Here is a 17,903-nt window from a genome sequence, read left to right on the forward strand (position 1 = left end):
GATTCTCTTAATCAACTTTCTCTTTGAAAAAAAAAATACTACAAATTTGGTACGCCTACAAATCAAAAACGGAAAGAGTTGAGATAATAGATAATTGATCAATCAAAAGAACTAAATGCTCTTCACATTTATTCCGTCCACTAGCGGTCCTACGTCAAGTTTTCGTTCGTGCCTGTGCCTAGGACCCTTCTACTTTTTAATTCAAAAGTAATTTTTTCGTTTAAAATCGAAGTTCTGTTATGAACAAAAAAACTGCTCTTGAATTTTTGAAAATTTATGACGTCTCCTATTTTGGGATTTTATCCACCATTGATTCTCTAGTAGCTGTGGTTTATTTCATCAAATGTTGTGGGAAAAAATTAAAAATAAAACATGTTAAATTTATTTGGAAATTTCGGACGGTGTTTACAAAAGCTGTTTCCATTTATGTTGAAACTGGTGAAAATTTTCGATGAATATCGTTGGATGTTGTAAAAGTATTCGCTGGAAATTAAGCCAAGTATATTAGTACATCTCCATAGAATAATTCTCGTGGACATCAACATCTTTCGGTGTGGAAACGCTTACGATGACATCGATCACGCAGTTTGGCAATGTACGGATAATGACGCCGCCAGAGAGCGACTTTTGAATACCCTCGAGGCCCAAGCAAGACAACCCTATATCCCTATCAGAGACGTATTGGGTACCCGCGATCTCTGCTATATGCAGTCGACTTATGTGTTTTGGAAAATGTCTAGTATAAGAATTAAATTCTTTTGTTTTTTGTCTCTCTTTATTAGTTTTTTTTTGTTTTGTCTCCCGTCTCGATGAGTTCCATCTTCGCCCACTGTTCACCATAGCCGGTCGAACTCCAAACGAATCTAAAACCGCACCACCGTTCAAACTGGTGACAACGCTCTGATGAGACAACAAAACCTAACCCCAAGCTCCTCCCCTGATCCAATCCTTCGACAATGTACCCCTCTAACCTCCGGTAAGCCGTGAATATTCGGCCCAACTCCTATTAGGCATAGAAATAAGTGAATTTCGTTAAAAACAATGAACAATGAATTATCGGCTCCGTAGAGCTAACCCGAATGAGCTTGGAAGTCAAAAGCCAAACTAGATAAACAAGTATATCAATAATAAATAAGTCAGTTTTACAAATTGCGTCCATTTCACTGAAAGATGTGATTAGTTACCATTTTCGTTGGTAAATTTGATTTTATAATTGTAATCGAATTCGTTAAAAGTTGCGACAAATGTTATTATTTTTATTATTGTTATTTTTAGAATCTAGCCTGTGTTTCACCCGATTTTCTGGAATTTGGTGTCAATTTTGTTTGCCAAATTTTTATGCAGTTGCTTTATAAGTGGTGAGCGATTGGGATTGAAACCAGACCTGCTGGAGTGAGAGGTAATCACGCTTACCACTACACCAACGGCGCCGCTAGAAAAGTTTGGTTGATACTTATTCAATGTTTTTTGAAGTGGTGTCCAGTTTATTTTAAAATTAAAATTTTTTTTTTAATATTATGACTATTTTTTTTGAAAAATAAGACCAGTTGGGACCAGTCCAGTGTCAAAAGTTGGGATTCTTTATATTCATTTTAAGGTTATCGAAGCGTTTTAAAGATTATTTATGGTATTTTGTTGGCTTTTCATGACTTTTCAGAATTCGCTCAATAAATCACTGGAATGTTTACGCTTGGTATTTCCACCTTTCAAATATATGTATCAAGTGAATTATGTTACAAAAAAATAACAATGCATTATTGGCTCCGTAAAGTTAACGCGATTGAGCCTTCAAAATAAATGAAGTAGATTAAAAACAAATATTTGCACCTCTTTAAAAATATATGTAATGTCTTTAAAAAATCAATAAATAATTTCCAAGCCATCTCAAGGAATCTTCACCTTTAGAAATTATCGCCGACTTCGTTAATTTTTACCAAAATCTGAACAGCTGAACTGTTCGGTAAAATTTAAGCAATTCAATTCAATTGCTTTTCAACTACTTTGAAACTAAATCTCCACTAAAATGACAAGATTTTATCATTTAAACAAAGTTGAACATGTTTTCAAATTATTTTCAAATTCAATAGCCTTCAAAATAAACGTCAAAGTTTTACCGAACGTTCAGCTGTTCTGATTTCGTTAAAATTTACCGAACACGGAACAAAATCTTAGTGTGTTTTTCCTTAAATGTAAGGCAAACCGGGGCAAGTTGAAAAACGTGGGAAGTGGAGACGGTACGTATATCTCTTAACGGAAGTGAATATTCACTGAAATAATTGTGGCATTGTGTACTCAGTGATTATTCACTTCCGCTAAATTTAAACAATATTTTCATAAGCACTTAATCAACCAGAATCCCTTGAATTACATTTTTGCTGTATTTTGTTTGAATCGGAGTCGGAATAGGATATTTTCAAATCAGAGGAGTCTTAGTCCACTCTCCACAGCCTCACTGTGTGTGTGTGTTGCAATTTTGGATCAAATCAGAGAGGGTCGATGCAATCAGTTCGGTCAATTCATATGGTATCCCTAATGACAAATTACCTTAAACAAACGATACTGTTCCACAAATTGTCTGGATGATACCCCGATCACGTCGTTAACCAAAATGATCATATAAATTTTATTAGGGATGACTCTTATTGCTTACTTGGTTCAGCGAAAGGTAATGGGTTTTCTGGAAACGGCATCTATTTATGTTTAATTTAATTTATTATGACAAGATTTTGTTTTGCTTGAATTTAGTAAGAGTCGTTACTGATCGACTGGGAAAAAGGTATGAGTGGGAAATGGCTTTTCAGTCTCGACAAGATCAAAATACTGCTGTTCTATTTTTGACTAGACTGAAAAGCCATTTCCAACTCTAGTAATAATCATCAATGTTTCCTTATTTTTCATAGTACAATAATAATCATCGTTTTCAACATTGATTATGTTTTACCAATATAAGATCTGCAATTGAAACCGTGCGATTCGCCACCTGATGGTTGAGTTGAGGTTGCACGATCATCCAACACCAGCGACCATCTGAAGCTGTACATCCGCAGTGAGCCCGGTGAGAGGAGAAGCCAAGACCTCACCTTCCGAAGCATCGTTGAGTTTGTCGCTAGCTGCCGAGTGGTTCGGTCGTCTTTCTCTCGAGTCAAAGTAAACTCACGCGAGCGCATAAGATTTTCATCTGCAGTGCAAAAAAAAAACATCGATAGGCTGTTTTGTGTGTCCCTCTAATTATCAACCGACGGGTAATAGTTTAATCATCTTTGCTCCCTAGGGAGAGTGTGTTAATTGAAACTAGTTGCCGTGTTCCCGGCTAGTTTAGTGAGTCTTTGCGCGACACTCGCGACTAAATACGGAGAAGAAAGTGTTGTGTACGTTGTTTGCTTGTTTCGAATTGCGGGGTTCGTTGATCCGTGCAGTTTGTGCAAGGAAGAGAGCTGTTTAAACTTTGCGTACGGGGTTGGGTCTTTAGGCTGGTGCTTGATATTTTACGATTGAGCTGAGACGAAACTTCAAGAAATATTGAAAATGCGAATGCATGGACTGGATCAGCTCAAAAGAATATGTATGTTAAATTTGCGACAAGTAGTTGACCCACAGGTGCGCTTGATTCGCAGTAACGTTGCACATGTCGAAATTCGTGACAGAGTGTGGCATGATCAGTTGACCGAGTGATGATGAGAGTGGATACAGTGTCGTGTGTGTTTTTTTCTTCTTCAGCTCATTTCACGTTTTAATGGAATTTCAATCACTCTGAGACTGTCTGGGCAATTATTTACCCTCCGTCAGGGATGAATCGCTCTTTTGAGCATCGTTCATTTTTTGAATATGGAAAGCTAACGGTCAGTCCAATTAAACTTTCAGTTAATCCATCTTAAAATAAATAAATTTTCGCACCGTGGAGCCACACTCTGTGTCTCCACTGAAGATGAACCCGAGTGCGCACTCTAGTTAATCTTCAGTGAAATCACGGACTGTGACTCAAAGGTGCGAATTTTGATCGGTATAATAAAAGCTTTAATTTATCTATTTTAAGATGGATTAAACGAAACTTTAATTGAGCTTATCGTTAGCTTCTATATTAAAAAGTAATGAACGATGCTCCAAAAAGCGTTCCATCCCTGCCCTCTGTTTATGTCCGGTGGATGGACCGCCTGACGCACTGACTGACTGACGGACGACGTTGCTAAACTGTCTGTGGGAAATTTTAGCGACGAGGAGAAAGTGTCCTACGCCTATATCATATTGACGGAAGATAATAATTTTTGTGAGCTCACGTTAAACTCCGGTGACGTTGGTGTGGTTTCAATTTCGAAGGCGGAGAAATCATGATGGACAGTAATTTCTGGAAGATTGACAGCTACATTACCTTACACGGATTGGATGAAAGTGATGTTTTTTAGCCAGCGCGGATAAGTGATAAATGAATGAATGGTTCAAAAGTGGTGACCTTGTGAGCAGCGATGATTCGCGTGGTTTTGGTGTCATTGGGATTATTTAAGTAGGATATTGGGTGCGTTGGATTTTCGATAAGTTTATTTCTCTTCCTACTGTATTTTGACTCCTGGCCCCACCCTTGGGGTCCTTGGTCTATTTTTGACGTAGGACTACGTCTTTGATTTCTATATGGGGGTACACTTTGTGAAAACCGAAAATGGAACATGTAACAAATTAAGAAAGATTTTGAACGTTAATAACTCAGCTGCCCTTGGTCCAATTTCAATAATTTTATCACCAATCGATCAGAAATATGGCTACGCATCGATAACAATGCTTCCGAATGTTGAAACTATTGAAAAACTGGTAAATGTTCAGCATTGTCCAAAAGCGTCGAATTAACTAACAAATCCATCAATTACCTACATGCATATGCTGCTTCCCCAGCACAGTCATCAGAGAGTACCAAACGCCAAATTCTTCGAGATAACCACAATGCGTCGTCTGGCTCGCCGTGGCGGTGTCTGACGTATCTCCGGTCTGATTTACGAGGTGTGCTGAAGGACCTACGCCAAGCGTAACCGGTCATGGATGTCATCTACGTTTTGAAGTGACAGATACGCACTCTGTTTAGTTTCAGAGGTTAAATCATCACCAACTTTGGCAACAAAACGGCTCTTTTCAGGGCCACCAAGCTTATTACAGTAAAGAGTAGGAATAGAATTCATCTGCCTGTTTGTCCATATTCAGAACCAACGATCACACAAAATGCTCATGTAATCAAATCTAGCATCTAATTCGACGAAGACGGCAGGAAACATTGTTGAAGCCAAATTATTTACGAAAGAGAGATGAAGAGAATCGATCAATGTAGATAGAACCTATTTAAAAGTGACGCGAGATTTGTTTTCCGTACTGAGCTCCAATGCTACCGACGCCAGGGACGCAGCTCCCACACCTGGACCCTACCTATCGACCCATCAACTCAACCGGGGACCAACGACTTTACTTCCAGAAGGAAGGCGTGATCAGATATGTTATGCCTCAGAACCAGCGTTGCCAGTATTCCAGATTTATCTGGATTTACCAGATTTTTAGTCGTCTTGCTAGATACACAGACAGACCACGTATATTTCCAGATTTTTCAAATATGTTCCACATTTTTCCAGATTTTTTAAACATGTTGCTTTAAAAATATCACTGCAAATGATTTACCCTCTAATAAAAAAATAAAAAGCCAAACTTGCTACTTTAATTATTAAAGGCCATCAACGTTGAACATTATTGGAATTTTAAGGTACTTCTGAAAATGGTTCACAGTTAAGTGTGAGGCGAATTCTTTGTGAAATCAAAGGATAATTTCAAGCTAATTCTGAGTAGAATTACATCCATCTTTGTGAGCTTCAGGGTCGTGCGGCGTCACCCATCATTTAGGCATATTGTGAGTGCCACGAAGTGAGGGTTCGATTCCCGCTCCAGCCGGTGCAAATTTTGGCAACCTGAAAATTTATCTACTGTTCTAATGGGTGTGGTGTGTTGTCCGTTGTCTAGTGTTAAATATTCAGTCTGTGCAACCTCTGGTTGAAGACGGTGTCAATTACATGGAGATTTTGTCCATAAAGGAAATACAATCCGGAAGAGAAATCATAGAAAATTCTTATTATGAAACCTAAAGAGTATGCTGATATGAATCGTGAGAATAATTTCAATTGAATTCTGTTTCTATGGATATTAATTTTAATAAAATTTTAAGCGCGATTTCTGGGAGACTTTCAAAACCATTTTGGCAAAGTACTTGAGTACTTAGGTAATGCTGAAAAGGATTTCAAACCAATTCTAAGAGTGTGACGATCATTCTGAAGAGTGTACCAAGGAAATTAAGAATATTTGAGGGAGTTGTGGAATTGGAGAGTGATTTATAAGAGATTTCAAGAGGCAATGCTAAGAACTCTTCGAATGTTACTGGAAAAGTTTAGATGATTTCAAGATTATTTTAGGGGAGTATAGAAAAGAAATATGATGGGATTCTAGGATGATTCAAATTAAACTAAAAAAAATGCGAAGATATCCTGTGAAGGATTCCAAGTAAATTCATACTAACAAAAAAAAATATGATCTGGGACGTAGGAAAAATATAAATTCCGGAATTTAGAATCATTACAAGATCCTGAGACTTCAAATATGAAACTATCAGACTTTCATTTTAGTAATATAATAAAATTATTCTTTGGCATAATGGTCATGCGAATAGTGGATTTACTTGCAGTTTAGGTAAACTGTGTGTAAGTTCCACGATGTTAGGCTTTGATTCCCACTTCAGCCCGGTGATTATTGCTTCAAAATAAATTTGCCTACTGGTCTGCTGGGTGTTGTATGTTGGACCTCAGAGTTATATTAGAATTATTTAGAACTAATAAAATCTTTTAATGCTGGTACTGCATCAAATAGTAAGGACTACATCGACTATTAGTTCAAAAATTCATCATTTCCTTGATTCTTGCTTCTCATTCTTTTTAAAAAAGTTACAGTTTAAAAAACAATTCTAACCATATTTTCTGCTGTTTTTTACCCACATTTAACTCAATTTTTGAAATGCTGCGTAATGGATACTTGAACTTTTTGGGCACACCGTGTCAATACTTTTCAACCTTTGGATGATTTTAGCAATGCTAACAAGTTATTTGCTTTATATAATTTATTTTAACATGTAATTTATAACCATTCTAGTACTTTAAATAAATTCCAGGTGATCATACTGACAACGCTGCTCAGAACATGCCGATGCGACTGAGATTGAACCCAGGCTTGCTGGTTCACCACCAATGGCAAGTGTCACTCGAGCCATCCAAAATGTTCGTTATTTTATGAATTGCTGTTATTTTCTTAGGAACTATAGCGCAACTCTTGGGTACAGTTTTTTGTTCTGTTCTATGGTAGTGCAAAAAAAAAGAAAAATACCAGAAGAACTCCCCTTGCGGATGGTAGACAATTTCTTTCAAAATGCGGTCTTACCACACAAACTCGAGGGATTGTAGCTCTTTCCACATCCCCCATTTGGGATGCCTCGAGTGACACTTGCCTTTGATAGAAAAAAAACGTCTACTGAGGATTCATATTTCTAAAAAAAAATCATCCATCAATAAAAAACAGTCATCGGTAGTCATTGAAAAGCAATGCAACTATGTTCTGTCAATCTAATTGAAACTTTTATTGGCTCTGTTGTCTTGTGAATTTTAGCTATAAAGGCCTCTTTTAGATTTTTATCTCTCAATCTATGGAATCTACACGAAAACTATGTTTCAACGAAATTTCTAGAACAGTATACGGAACATAATGCCGTAGACTATACATTTTTATATCATATGGGTGAAAAGTTCGTAGAACAAACACTTTAAAATTCTTCACTTTTGACGTAGGCTTACGTCTGTGATTTCTATAAGGGAGTTAACTTTGTGAAAACTGAAAATGGAACATGTAACACAATTATGAAAGATTTTGAACATTAATGTCTCAGCTGCCCCTGGACCAATTTCAATAATTTTATCATCATCAGAAATATTTCTACGCATCAATAGTAATGCTTTTGACTGATGATTTTCCACAAGAAACTATTGAAAAAGTGGCAATGTCAAGAACTGTCCAATGTACAAATAAAAAGTGATAGATGTATCACTTTTTTCATGAAACAAACGTTCTTCCCAAAAACAGTCGTCATAATCGAGTACCACTTGCCGGCGCCGGTGGTGTAGAGGTAAGCGTGACTGTTTTCTAACACCCCAATGGGTCTGGGTTCAATCCCAGTCGAGGTCGGTGGGATTTTTCTGAGGCATAAAAATCTCTGGTCACGTCTTCCTTCGGAAGGGAAGTAAAGCCGTTGGTCCCGGCCCATGTGTGTTGAATGGGTGCGATATTCTACGCAGGTGTGGAAGCTGCCTTCCTGCACATTCGATTGCCGTCAATGGATGGCAATCGATGTCCGTCGGTGATTGGCACTAGATTGCGGATCAGAGACCGACGTTAAATAAAGGAAAAGAAGGAAGAAGGAGTACCACTTGGTTGCACATCATTCTGCTTTAACCTGAAAAGGTTTACAAGAGCGCTGCTGTCTAACCTCAACTCCTTAAAAGCAAAATGTAAATTATTACAATGTTAAACTAAAATCAAACAGTAACTTGTTACAGACATAATAACCAAAGATGAAGAGCTTTCGGGCTAATTCAATTGAAATTGGAATAGAATTTATCTGTGCCTGTTTGTCCATATTCAGAACCACACGCCCCCAACAACCACTCACAATTCTCTTCAGAGTTGTAATTTTCTAACCAAACTTGGAAGCAGGGGTGCAAGTAATTTTGATCTTTGAAAAAAAAAAAAAAAAATAATACTACAAATTTGGTACGCCTACAATTAAAAAACGGAAATAGTTAAGATAATAGATGATCGATCAATTACAAGAACTAAATGCTCTTCACATTTCTTCCGTTCACTAGTGGTTCTATGTCAAGCTTTCGTTCGTGCCCCTAGACACAGACCCTTCTATTTTTTATAAGGATTTTATTTATTTGTCTGAACGAGTTCACTGGAGCCGATTTTTACGCGGCAGATAAGTACGTTAGTGAATGTCCACGGTTCATACATACTAATCCACTGTTCGCTAATTTTCAAACTACGGAACTGTTAGGTAAGAGTTTAAAAATAAAAAAAAAAGTTAAAAAATAGAAAATTTATTCCAAACTTTTACAAGTTTTGTTCTGTTAACCCCATTTAATGATAAAGCATGTAATTTGTCAATTTTATTGATTAAGTTTAACGGTCATTTGAAAATATGACCGACCATTTCAGCTGTTTAAATACCCGATAAAATTCAACCGACTTGGATGATCAGAATTCAGTGTTTGCAGTGTGATTCAACAGTATATCATATATACATCATTAAAAACTTGAAAACCGTCCACTGATTCTCACTTTATGTCAACTCACCGTCACCGCTGATGGTTACCACTGTCAACAGCATCCAATTCGCTGCCAACTACAGGTTTACATGACTGATCCAGGCTGAATGGCGCAGCGAGCCAAAACTTGGTTTATTGGCACTACCCAGGTTGAAGTTTCCATGTGCCCCCTCCCCCCCTCCAACCGTGCACATGCATATTCAGAACTGTTTTTTAATTGCAATTTCAGTTTTATTTGCTACCCGTCGTTTGTTTATGCTCATGTTGATTTTCGCTTTTCTTCACGTTTTCCGACCAGATCCCCCTTTGGTGTGGTCTGGAATGAGTGGATTCCAATTTTTTCAATGTTCATTTTTATACTGTACTTTCGGTGTGTTCATTTTTTTTTGTGCTTCACATTCCAATTCATAGTGATATATATTTCTCGCTTCATTGTCAGTGTCCCATCAATTTACAAGTGTAATTTATGGAATTAAATTGCAGAATGGCTTTTTTTCGTTATTGGGAAACATTCGTCTACCTATATAAAACAGAATTAATTCCGCTGTTATGCTTCAAAATCAGTTTATCCCGATTGATGCTGAGCGATTAAAGTATATCATAGCAATTGTTGCCATGTAAATTTCTTCATTCGAAGTGTCAGCTCGTGCGTGGTAAATTTCGTTGACGTTAAACAATATTTACAGAGCCGTAAATCATAGTGGACATTCGACATATAAAATCCTGTAATGATTAATTAGTGTCCCGATACCGTAAATCCAGCGTGTGACTATCAATTGAACCGCGCATGAAGTGAACCAGAACCAGATTAAACATGTGATAGGATCCCACCGCACAACCCAATCATGCGATAAGCCACGGCTGAAGAGACAGAAGATCAAAAAAAAAATAATAATAATAACATAATGCTGGTGAAAAGTATGCGAAAATTAAATGTGAATCAGCACGAATTAATTGCATTACCGAGGGCGGTGACATCCGTGCTGGTGGTGACAGTTACCACCCTGCTGCCGATGATGGTGTTGCTCCGGAATGGCTGTCAAGCGGCGCCTTCACTCGCAGCCAAATCCTGGCCGGTGATGAAAAATTATGACATCTGGGGTCCGCCGGCCGAACAGGTCTCGCGGGATGCAGATTTATCATTGTCATCTTCATCGTCGTATTCATCCGCCGCTTCGTCGCCGCATTCCGGCCAAAACCTACGCAATGGGACCGGCTTTCGGCGAAGTCGAATGTTCGGAGTGGACGGATTGTTGGAAAACGACGTTTTCGATTTGGACCAGAGCAATGACTTTGCTGCAGCTAATCGGACCAGCGGGCGAAAAGCCAAGGGTGAGTATCGAACTTTTGTTCTATTTGATGCAAATTTTCATTCCGGCTAATCTGATAATCTTACATCGACTAGCACTTTAACAGTGCAACTTTTTACGACTATGGCTTCGCCTCCCGGTTTATTTCCCATCACCTGATGGTGCTGTGTAATCGTCGTAAAATATTTCACTCCCAATTTTCCACATCCATCCTTCAATCGCGCATCTTCGCCAACCGTTAGGTTTCCCATGCAGCTGCGAGCGTTCGTTGATCAGCTATATCTCCGTGCCCTGGGTGGTGGAAAATGCATATTTTATGTTGCTTCAACGTGGTGGTTTTTGATGCTGTTACAATTTCCCAGTCACATCGACAGTGGTGGTGATGAACCGTAGTAGCGAAATGAAGCTGGTAGTCAAAAAGCAAACGAATATGGCAGATTTGGAGTGCGAGGGGGTAGCTTTGGCAAAGAAAGCTTCGAAGCTGCATTAGCGGATTTAATACGTATTACATCATGAAGGCGACGACGTTGCGGTACGCTGCAAGGTGTGTCTATCAAATACCTCCCTATCACCAACGGTGTAGATTTAGAAAATGCTCATTTCATGTACGCTTGAAGGATTTGAAGGTTTATTGAAAATGCTTAAAACGGCATGAACAGCATGAATTGTATGAATAGCTTTTTGGAGTGGTTTGAATAACTTCCTTTTAATGCCGTTATTGGTGCTTATCTTTCGACACATACAGTACTGGTAATAATAAAGTAATCACCGTAATTGTTATGCTTCTTCCAAATACTTCAAAGTGCTGTAACTTTCCAGTATGTGCATCAATATATCAAGAACTTTGTCTGCTGGTGGATCCAATATTCAACATTTATTGAATCACATTTTAGCATGAACGGTAAAGTTTGTAAGAAGTTTGAGTACGTATAGTAAAATGATTATAATTTAAATACCGTAAAACGGGGTGAAGTTGATCACTACTATCGCTTTAAATTTACAATTTTGTTGAAAAGATAAAATATGTAACATTTAATTGTTCCTCAAAATCCGATCATAATCAACATTTATTCTAGAGCTTTGTTCGGCTAAATCCGAGGAGGGCGACTGTATCTGAGATGCACGCAAGCTTAGTAGATAGAAAAAAGATTGATGGATATTTGGAACATTGTCTGCAAAATGTTGGAGAGCGATGTGATTAGATGGATTTAGATGCAAGTGATGAAAAAAGATTTATCGTAGATTTATTCGATAACGTGAAATTTTCTGACCTTCCAAAATTGTGATTAGGATGTGTCGCACCTCAGGTTAAATAGTTCCTTTTTTATTCTTCTTCTTCTTCTTCGTCCTCTTTGCATTTCAAGGTTATTAGCATATTGTGTACTCACAACTTTGTGCTCCAGATGCACTTCCACAGCTATTAATTGAGAGCTTTCGAGCATGTACCATTTATGCATTAGTATAGTTGTGTGGCAAGTACAATCACACACTTTATGCCCAGGGAAGTCGCGAAATTTTCCAACCCGAAAAATGCCTAGGCCGGATCGGGAATCAAACCCAGCCACATCCAGCATGGTCTTGATTTGTACTTGCGCCTTTACCAACTGAGCTAAGGGAGGCCACTTATATTGCTTAATTTGATATCGCTGAATCTGAATCTGAAACCAGATTTCGTTAAAATGAACGAGTTTGTATTATAATAATTATTGTATGTGAAAAACTTATGTTATTGCCTATATTTAGGCGCAATTATTTAAAAATTTTGCGATAAAATATGCAGTTTTTTAAACTACAACAATTGTTGATATTTTAGCACCAAATTCTTCTTCAGCGAACACAATTCAAGTATTAATGCAATCTTCTGAATATTTCACTACCCCACAATTTCAAGCTCAAAACTTTACCAATATGGCTTTAATATGTGATCAAGCACTTCAGTGTCACTTGAGTTACCATGCGTGATAATGTTTGCACCATTAAGCAATGTCAAAATTCAAAAAAATCTCAAAAATTTCGTTTTCGAGTTTTTTTTTTATTTATTCAGAGGGGAGATGTTTCTCAGAGTCTTAACCTATGCAGGAATGGGCGTTTTGAAACAAAAAATCGATGTTGTCGAATCGATTCTACAACTGACTATAAAATCGATCCTCTAAAATATCGAAAGAACAAAAATCGATTCGAGTAAAATCGATTTTTTTTAAATATTTGAATTATGCTTTATAATCTTCTATTAGACGAAATATTCCTCTTCCTGTTGTTTTAGTGTATGTGTGTGAGCATTTATTTGTATAAAACCAATTCACAAAAGCAATTGCACTCTATTTAAATAGTGGGGGGCGACACATCTAAATCTCAATTCTAGATGCTCGAAAAATCTCACACTAGCTAATCAATCTTCTAAAAATCTTCTTTCATTTCTCGCATCTACTTGCATCGATGATGCGCGATGGAGGAAATCTCCCAAATCGTGATAAATCTTCTTTCTATCTACTCAGCGTACGCACAGCTAGCCACAGTAAATCACAATATTTCCTACATCGTAGATAGAGTCGTCCCCCTCGATTTAAATATTGAAACCGAATTATTAAGAAATATTGCGAATATTTAGCTTCACAGTTAGAAATACCTAATTTTACATGTGACGGAATCCATCTTTGACATAAAAGATGAGACGTAAACAAACATGTAACGTAAAATTAAATGCTCCGAGACAGAAAAGTTCGTTACTCGACGAAAAATACGTTTTGTTGAGTTGAATTTCACGTCTATTATGACACAATTTTATGTCAAAATTGACGCTCGTATATGTCAGGCTCAGAGCACCTAAATTTACATGATTTTTTCTAAGTGTGTTATACAACTTCAACTCTATATCTGAGCTTTCAAAATCTTCTGTACACACTTAGAATTTTTTAAAGAAATCTGTAAAATTTTACCGAAATCTCAACAGCTGAACGTTCGGTAAACAGTTTCGCAGATTTCCTATAATGTTTCACAATTATCTGTGAATTTTTCACAGATATCTGTAAATAATTACAGGAAAACTGTAAAATTGTTTACCGAACGTTCAGCTGTTGAGATTTCGGTAAAATTTTACAGAAATCTGTTGAATAATCTTAGTGTGTAGGTATTAAAACTCACCTTTCCAATGTTTTTTTGCATCAAGGAGTGCGTGTTTTTTTTTTGCAACAAAATCAGCTGGATGAATTAGAAAGAATTGGTCCTAAGTACACACAACATAAAAAGTAACAAATAAATAAAGCCCAAGATTGAAAGGGTGTTTAGCAAAATTTGAGGACAATGAAATTAAAATCGCTTGATTTTCAATAAAAACATATTTTTGGAATAGTGAAATACCATTTGTTTATCTTTTTTCAAGAATTCAATGATAACATTTGATTCAACAAAATCAACAACAACATAAAAAGAGTTCGGCGATTTTATTTTCTCCTTTGGTAATTCAGGCGTTTTGTTTTTTTATAGGCTTTATAAAAAAGTTTAAATGAGTAAAAAATCGATATCAACTTTGAAAAATCGATTCTGTCAAACATCGAACAGAAAAAGATCGGATGAAAAAAATCGATTTTTCGAGGCAAAAAAATCGATTCTGTAAAAATCGCATCGACATCGCCCATTCCTAAACCTATGATAATCATCGATCGAGTTTTCACTTGCTACAATTACGGCCTCCACACGCTTCCGGAATGCACGGCAGGTTCTAATAATGTAGTCTGGATCCATTTCTCTCCAGGTACGGGTCAATGTTTGTCTGAGGCTTGCTGTACTCGGGTGGCGTTTAGAACAGGCCTTGGCCTTCATGACGCGCCACCAATCCAAACACCATAACGCTAGCATGATGCTTGGTCAGATACACGTTCTTGTGCTTGTCGGCCACGTCTTCCGGAAGAGAACTAATATACCGGTCGGTTCTGAAATTTGATACGGGATCGACGGTAAACCTCGATTTTTTCGCTTAAGGAAGTTTAAGATTTTCTTGCATCGTTCGACTCGTAGCTCCCGGATGTGAGTTTTTTCCGTGCCCTCGACTTCGCCCCGCAATCTTCCTTTACGATCTTCCGTGCCGTAAAGTCACTGATCCCGCGTTCCTTTGCCATTTTCCTTATTGAACGCATTGGATTCACCCGAATCTTCCTTTTGATAACAGCGATAACCCTCGGAGTCCGAACTGACCTCGGACGACCTATGGCCACCTTCGCGGATAGTTGTTCTTTCTTTTCTCGGTCTAAAACCCTTTTGACGGCCCACCGGGACACTCCCACGGCGATTGAAATGTCTTTTTGCGACATTTGCGCGTGAGACAAATCACTAATTCGCTGCCACTTCGTCATGGTGCAACTGTCAAACTAAGTAAATCATTTTCTTTTATACACAACCTACTACGGTATGAGCTATAGGATATGTGCATGCAAAGAAAACCAAGGAATTGTATGCACAGGTGAAACGGGAACCTTATTTGTATGATGGTGCAAACATTATCACGCATACGGTAGTCTACAAGTTGTAGACGAAATTTTCGTTTCTGGTCAGAGGTAACACACTATAACGGAATTAAAAGTAAATTATTCAATGCACTCTAAAAACTCTTCATTAGGGTGAGTTAAATTAACAAACTCCTATTCCCTACAGGTTTTTCGATTAGTATTTAGGTCCACATCAACTGTGTCAAATTTGAACGAATTTGGTTAAGATCTGGATTTGTATGGGGAAATGGTCCAAAACTGTTCAATTGCGAGTCAAAATTTAAAAACTCACTCACTTTTGACCAAACGTTAGACTTAGATTGAGAACAAATTCGTTCAAGACGGCGAAACGATTCGAGGAAAAACGAAAGCACCATGGCAACAGTACACAAAAAATTCTACTTTTGCTGACAGGTTGAATCGATTTATGGTCCTTGACGTACTTGTTCTGTATAGTTTTCTCAATCTAAGTCCTCGGTTTGATAAAAAATGGAGCGATTTTTTAATTTTTACATGCAATTGAACCGTTTCGGGCCATTTCCCATACAAATTTTAAAACACTCTTGCAAATCCACATCGTAGTCGATTCCAATCAAATTTGGCACAGTTGCTGGGGATTCCAAAACGAATCGAAAGAGCTGTGAGGAGCCTGTGACTGTGACCCACCATATAAAGTTGACTCACCCTACTGTTGATATATCGGTTAATCAAATTACCGACATGAAGAACTAATTCATTGATTATGTCAAATTATTTGCGAAATCCTAGTGCCGAAACGATCCCCGGTTCTCCCAATAACAACGCATCACAAATGATAAACGAAAGTCATTCTAAATGGGTGCTTCCTACAGCGAAAAATTGTTTTTTCAAAACTCAATTTCCAACTGCCATCACTCACCGGGATTCATGGTAATTAATTGTAAATTTTACGTGTCCCTTTCTACTCTGCAGTGCTCAACTTTTTGCCGGTCCCAGTGGATGACGAGTGCCTTTCGGACGACGGACTTCGCACCGGCCAGTGCCTCAACAAGTACGAGTGTCGCATCCAGGGTGGCTCAGCGCGGGGCCAATGTGCGCTCGGTTTTGGCGTTTGCTGCATATGTAAGGCTTACTTAATTCCACCCCCCACTTCACCACTTCACGGAGAGGAAGGGAGACCGAGAAACGACTCTTTTAATTTTTTTGTTTATTTATTCATTTTATTGTCAAACTTTGGTCAAGCTAATTTGCAAAAAAAAACTTTTCCCTTTTCCCTATCTTTTCTCATTTAGTTACGGCCACATGCGACCAGGAGATGGGTAACAACATTACGTACTTTATATCACCCAGCTTCCCGGCGTTGCTGTCCCGGACCATGTCAGTGTGCAAGCTGAAGATCAAGCTGATGAGCGACGAAATAACCCAACTGAAATTCGATTTCATCCATTTTGCATTGGTAATTGAGCGTAATTAGATTCATTGTCACTACCGTTCTCGGATGCCCGTTGAACCTGTTGAATGTTTTGACCGTGTCTGTTTATTTGGTTTTCATTCCACAGGGACAACCGAATCGACGAACGGGAATTTGCGATGGGGACGTGTTTAAACTAATTGGCGGAGTGTTGCCGTTTGACCTGTGCGGTCAAAACGGTGGCCAGCACCTATTCTACGATCTTAACCCAAAGAGCCGGGCGGACGAGGAGATTGAACTGTTGATGAACTTTTCGCCGCGGTCCTTCACGCAGAGACTGTGGGAAATCAAGATTACACAGATACCGTTCAGCCAGCGGGCTCCGAGCGGATGTATGCAGTATTATACGGGACTGGAAGGAATCATCCAAACGTTCAATTTCGCCGATAATGGACGGCATTTAGCGAATCACAATTACCGAGCGTGTATTCGACAGGAAAAGGGAATGTGTTCGGTGGCTTACGAGCCTTGTGATGATCAATCTTTTCGAATAGGTAATCCTTTGTCGAACGGAGGAGGAAGTAATTCGCCAGGTGGTTTCCCAGGGGGTTCATCCGGAAGCCCAGGTGGACTAGCCGGGCCAGGTGGATCTGCTGGGCCAGGAGGAACGGGAACGTTTTCTGATCCAGCCCTCGCCAATGACCCACTAGCTCCGGCAGCAGATATCCCTGTAGATGGGGGTGATACAGTTCCAGCCGCCTCGGATGTCGATGATGCGGGACCAGGGTTGTTCGACACACCGGCGGATGATGCAGTGGCTGCAGATGAACCGGCCTTGGCAGATCCGGTCGCCGACGAATCAGTAGCCGACGAATCAGTAGCCGATGAACCAGCAGCCGACGAACCACAGGCGGACGAGCCGGACGCTGCGGATGAAGGTTCCGGTGGGGGTGGAGGTGGATTCTTCGATAGCTTCTTCCCGTCGTTCTTTTCGCGAAGCATTTTCGAGACGTATCGGAACTTCGATGGATCCCATCGCCAGGGTCGGCAGTTTGGTGGCTATTCGAGGCAGTTTATCTCCAACTGTAGGGATCGGATAACGCTTCCCTGTATTGTGGAGGATTTCATAGGGGCTGGTATGGGTGATTTGCCTAGTTGCATTCCGGTGCACTGTGGAAACTCGCTGTGCCCGTTCGGGGTGTCCCCGTGCCGGTTGGAAACTTCCGTTACACCGTTCGGGTTGGGGATACATTTTGGAGAAGGTATGGATAAGGGCAGTCCGGAGGACAACATCGGGGCTTGTTTGAGGTACAATCAGCTTCCGTGTGCAGGGTAA

At 39.0% G+C, this 17,903-nt stretch overlaps 1 protein-coding gene across 2 annotated transcripts; it reads left to right on the forward strand.

The window, feature by feature from the left end:
• The first annotated feature begins 3,161 nt into the window (after positions 1-3,161).
• On the forward strand, positions 3,162-17,903 carry LOC135713144 (uncharacterized). 2 transcript variants are annotated; one of them, XM_065236259.1, is made up of 5 exons: positions 3,162-3,242; positions 10,073-10,718; positions 16,129-16,278; positions 16,449-16,612; positions 16,716-17,903. In XM_065236259.1, exons 2-5 carry the CDS (start codon positions 10,292-10,294, stop codon positions 17,901-17,903), a joined length of 1,929 nt encoding a protein of 642 aa, XP_065092331.1. In that variant the 5' UTR covers positions 3,162-3,242; positions 10,073-10,291. The 2 variants fall into 2 exon arrangements, with proteins under 2 accessions (XP_065092331.1, XP_065092332.1); XM_065236260.1 differs by having other exon boundaries at positions 3,193-3,242; positions 10,127-10,718.

This window comes from Ochlerotatus camptorhynchus, unplaced genomic scaffold (genome assembly GCF_037179485.1).
Source record: "Ochlerotatus camptorhynchus isolate MF236.1 unplaced genomic scaffold, CSIRO-AGI_Acam_v1.1 ptg000539l, whole genome shotgun sequence".
Lineage (NCBI taxonomy): Eukaryota > Metazoa > Arthropoda > Insecta > Diptera > Culicidae > Ochlerotatus > Ochlerotatus camptorhynchus.

Excerpts from the sequence above, each read along its gene's own strand:
- LOC135713144 (XM_065236259.1), top strand. The coding sequence starts at position 10,292 with ATGCTGGTGAAAAGTATGCGAAAATTAAATGTGAATCAGCACGAATTA. Across the intron at positions 16,279-16,448 it reads TTTTGGCGTTTGCTGCATAT|TTACGGCCACATGCGACCAG; the intron begins GTAAGGCTTACT and ends TTTCTCATTTAG. Across the intron at positions 16,613-16,715 it reads ATTTCATCCATTTTGCATTG|GGACAACCGAATCGACGAAC; the intron begins GTAATTGAGCGT and ends TTCATTCCACAG.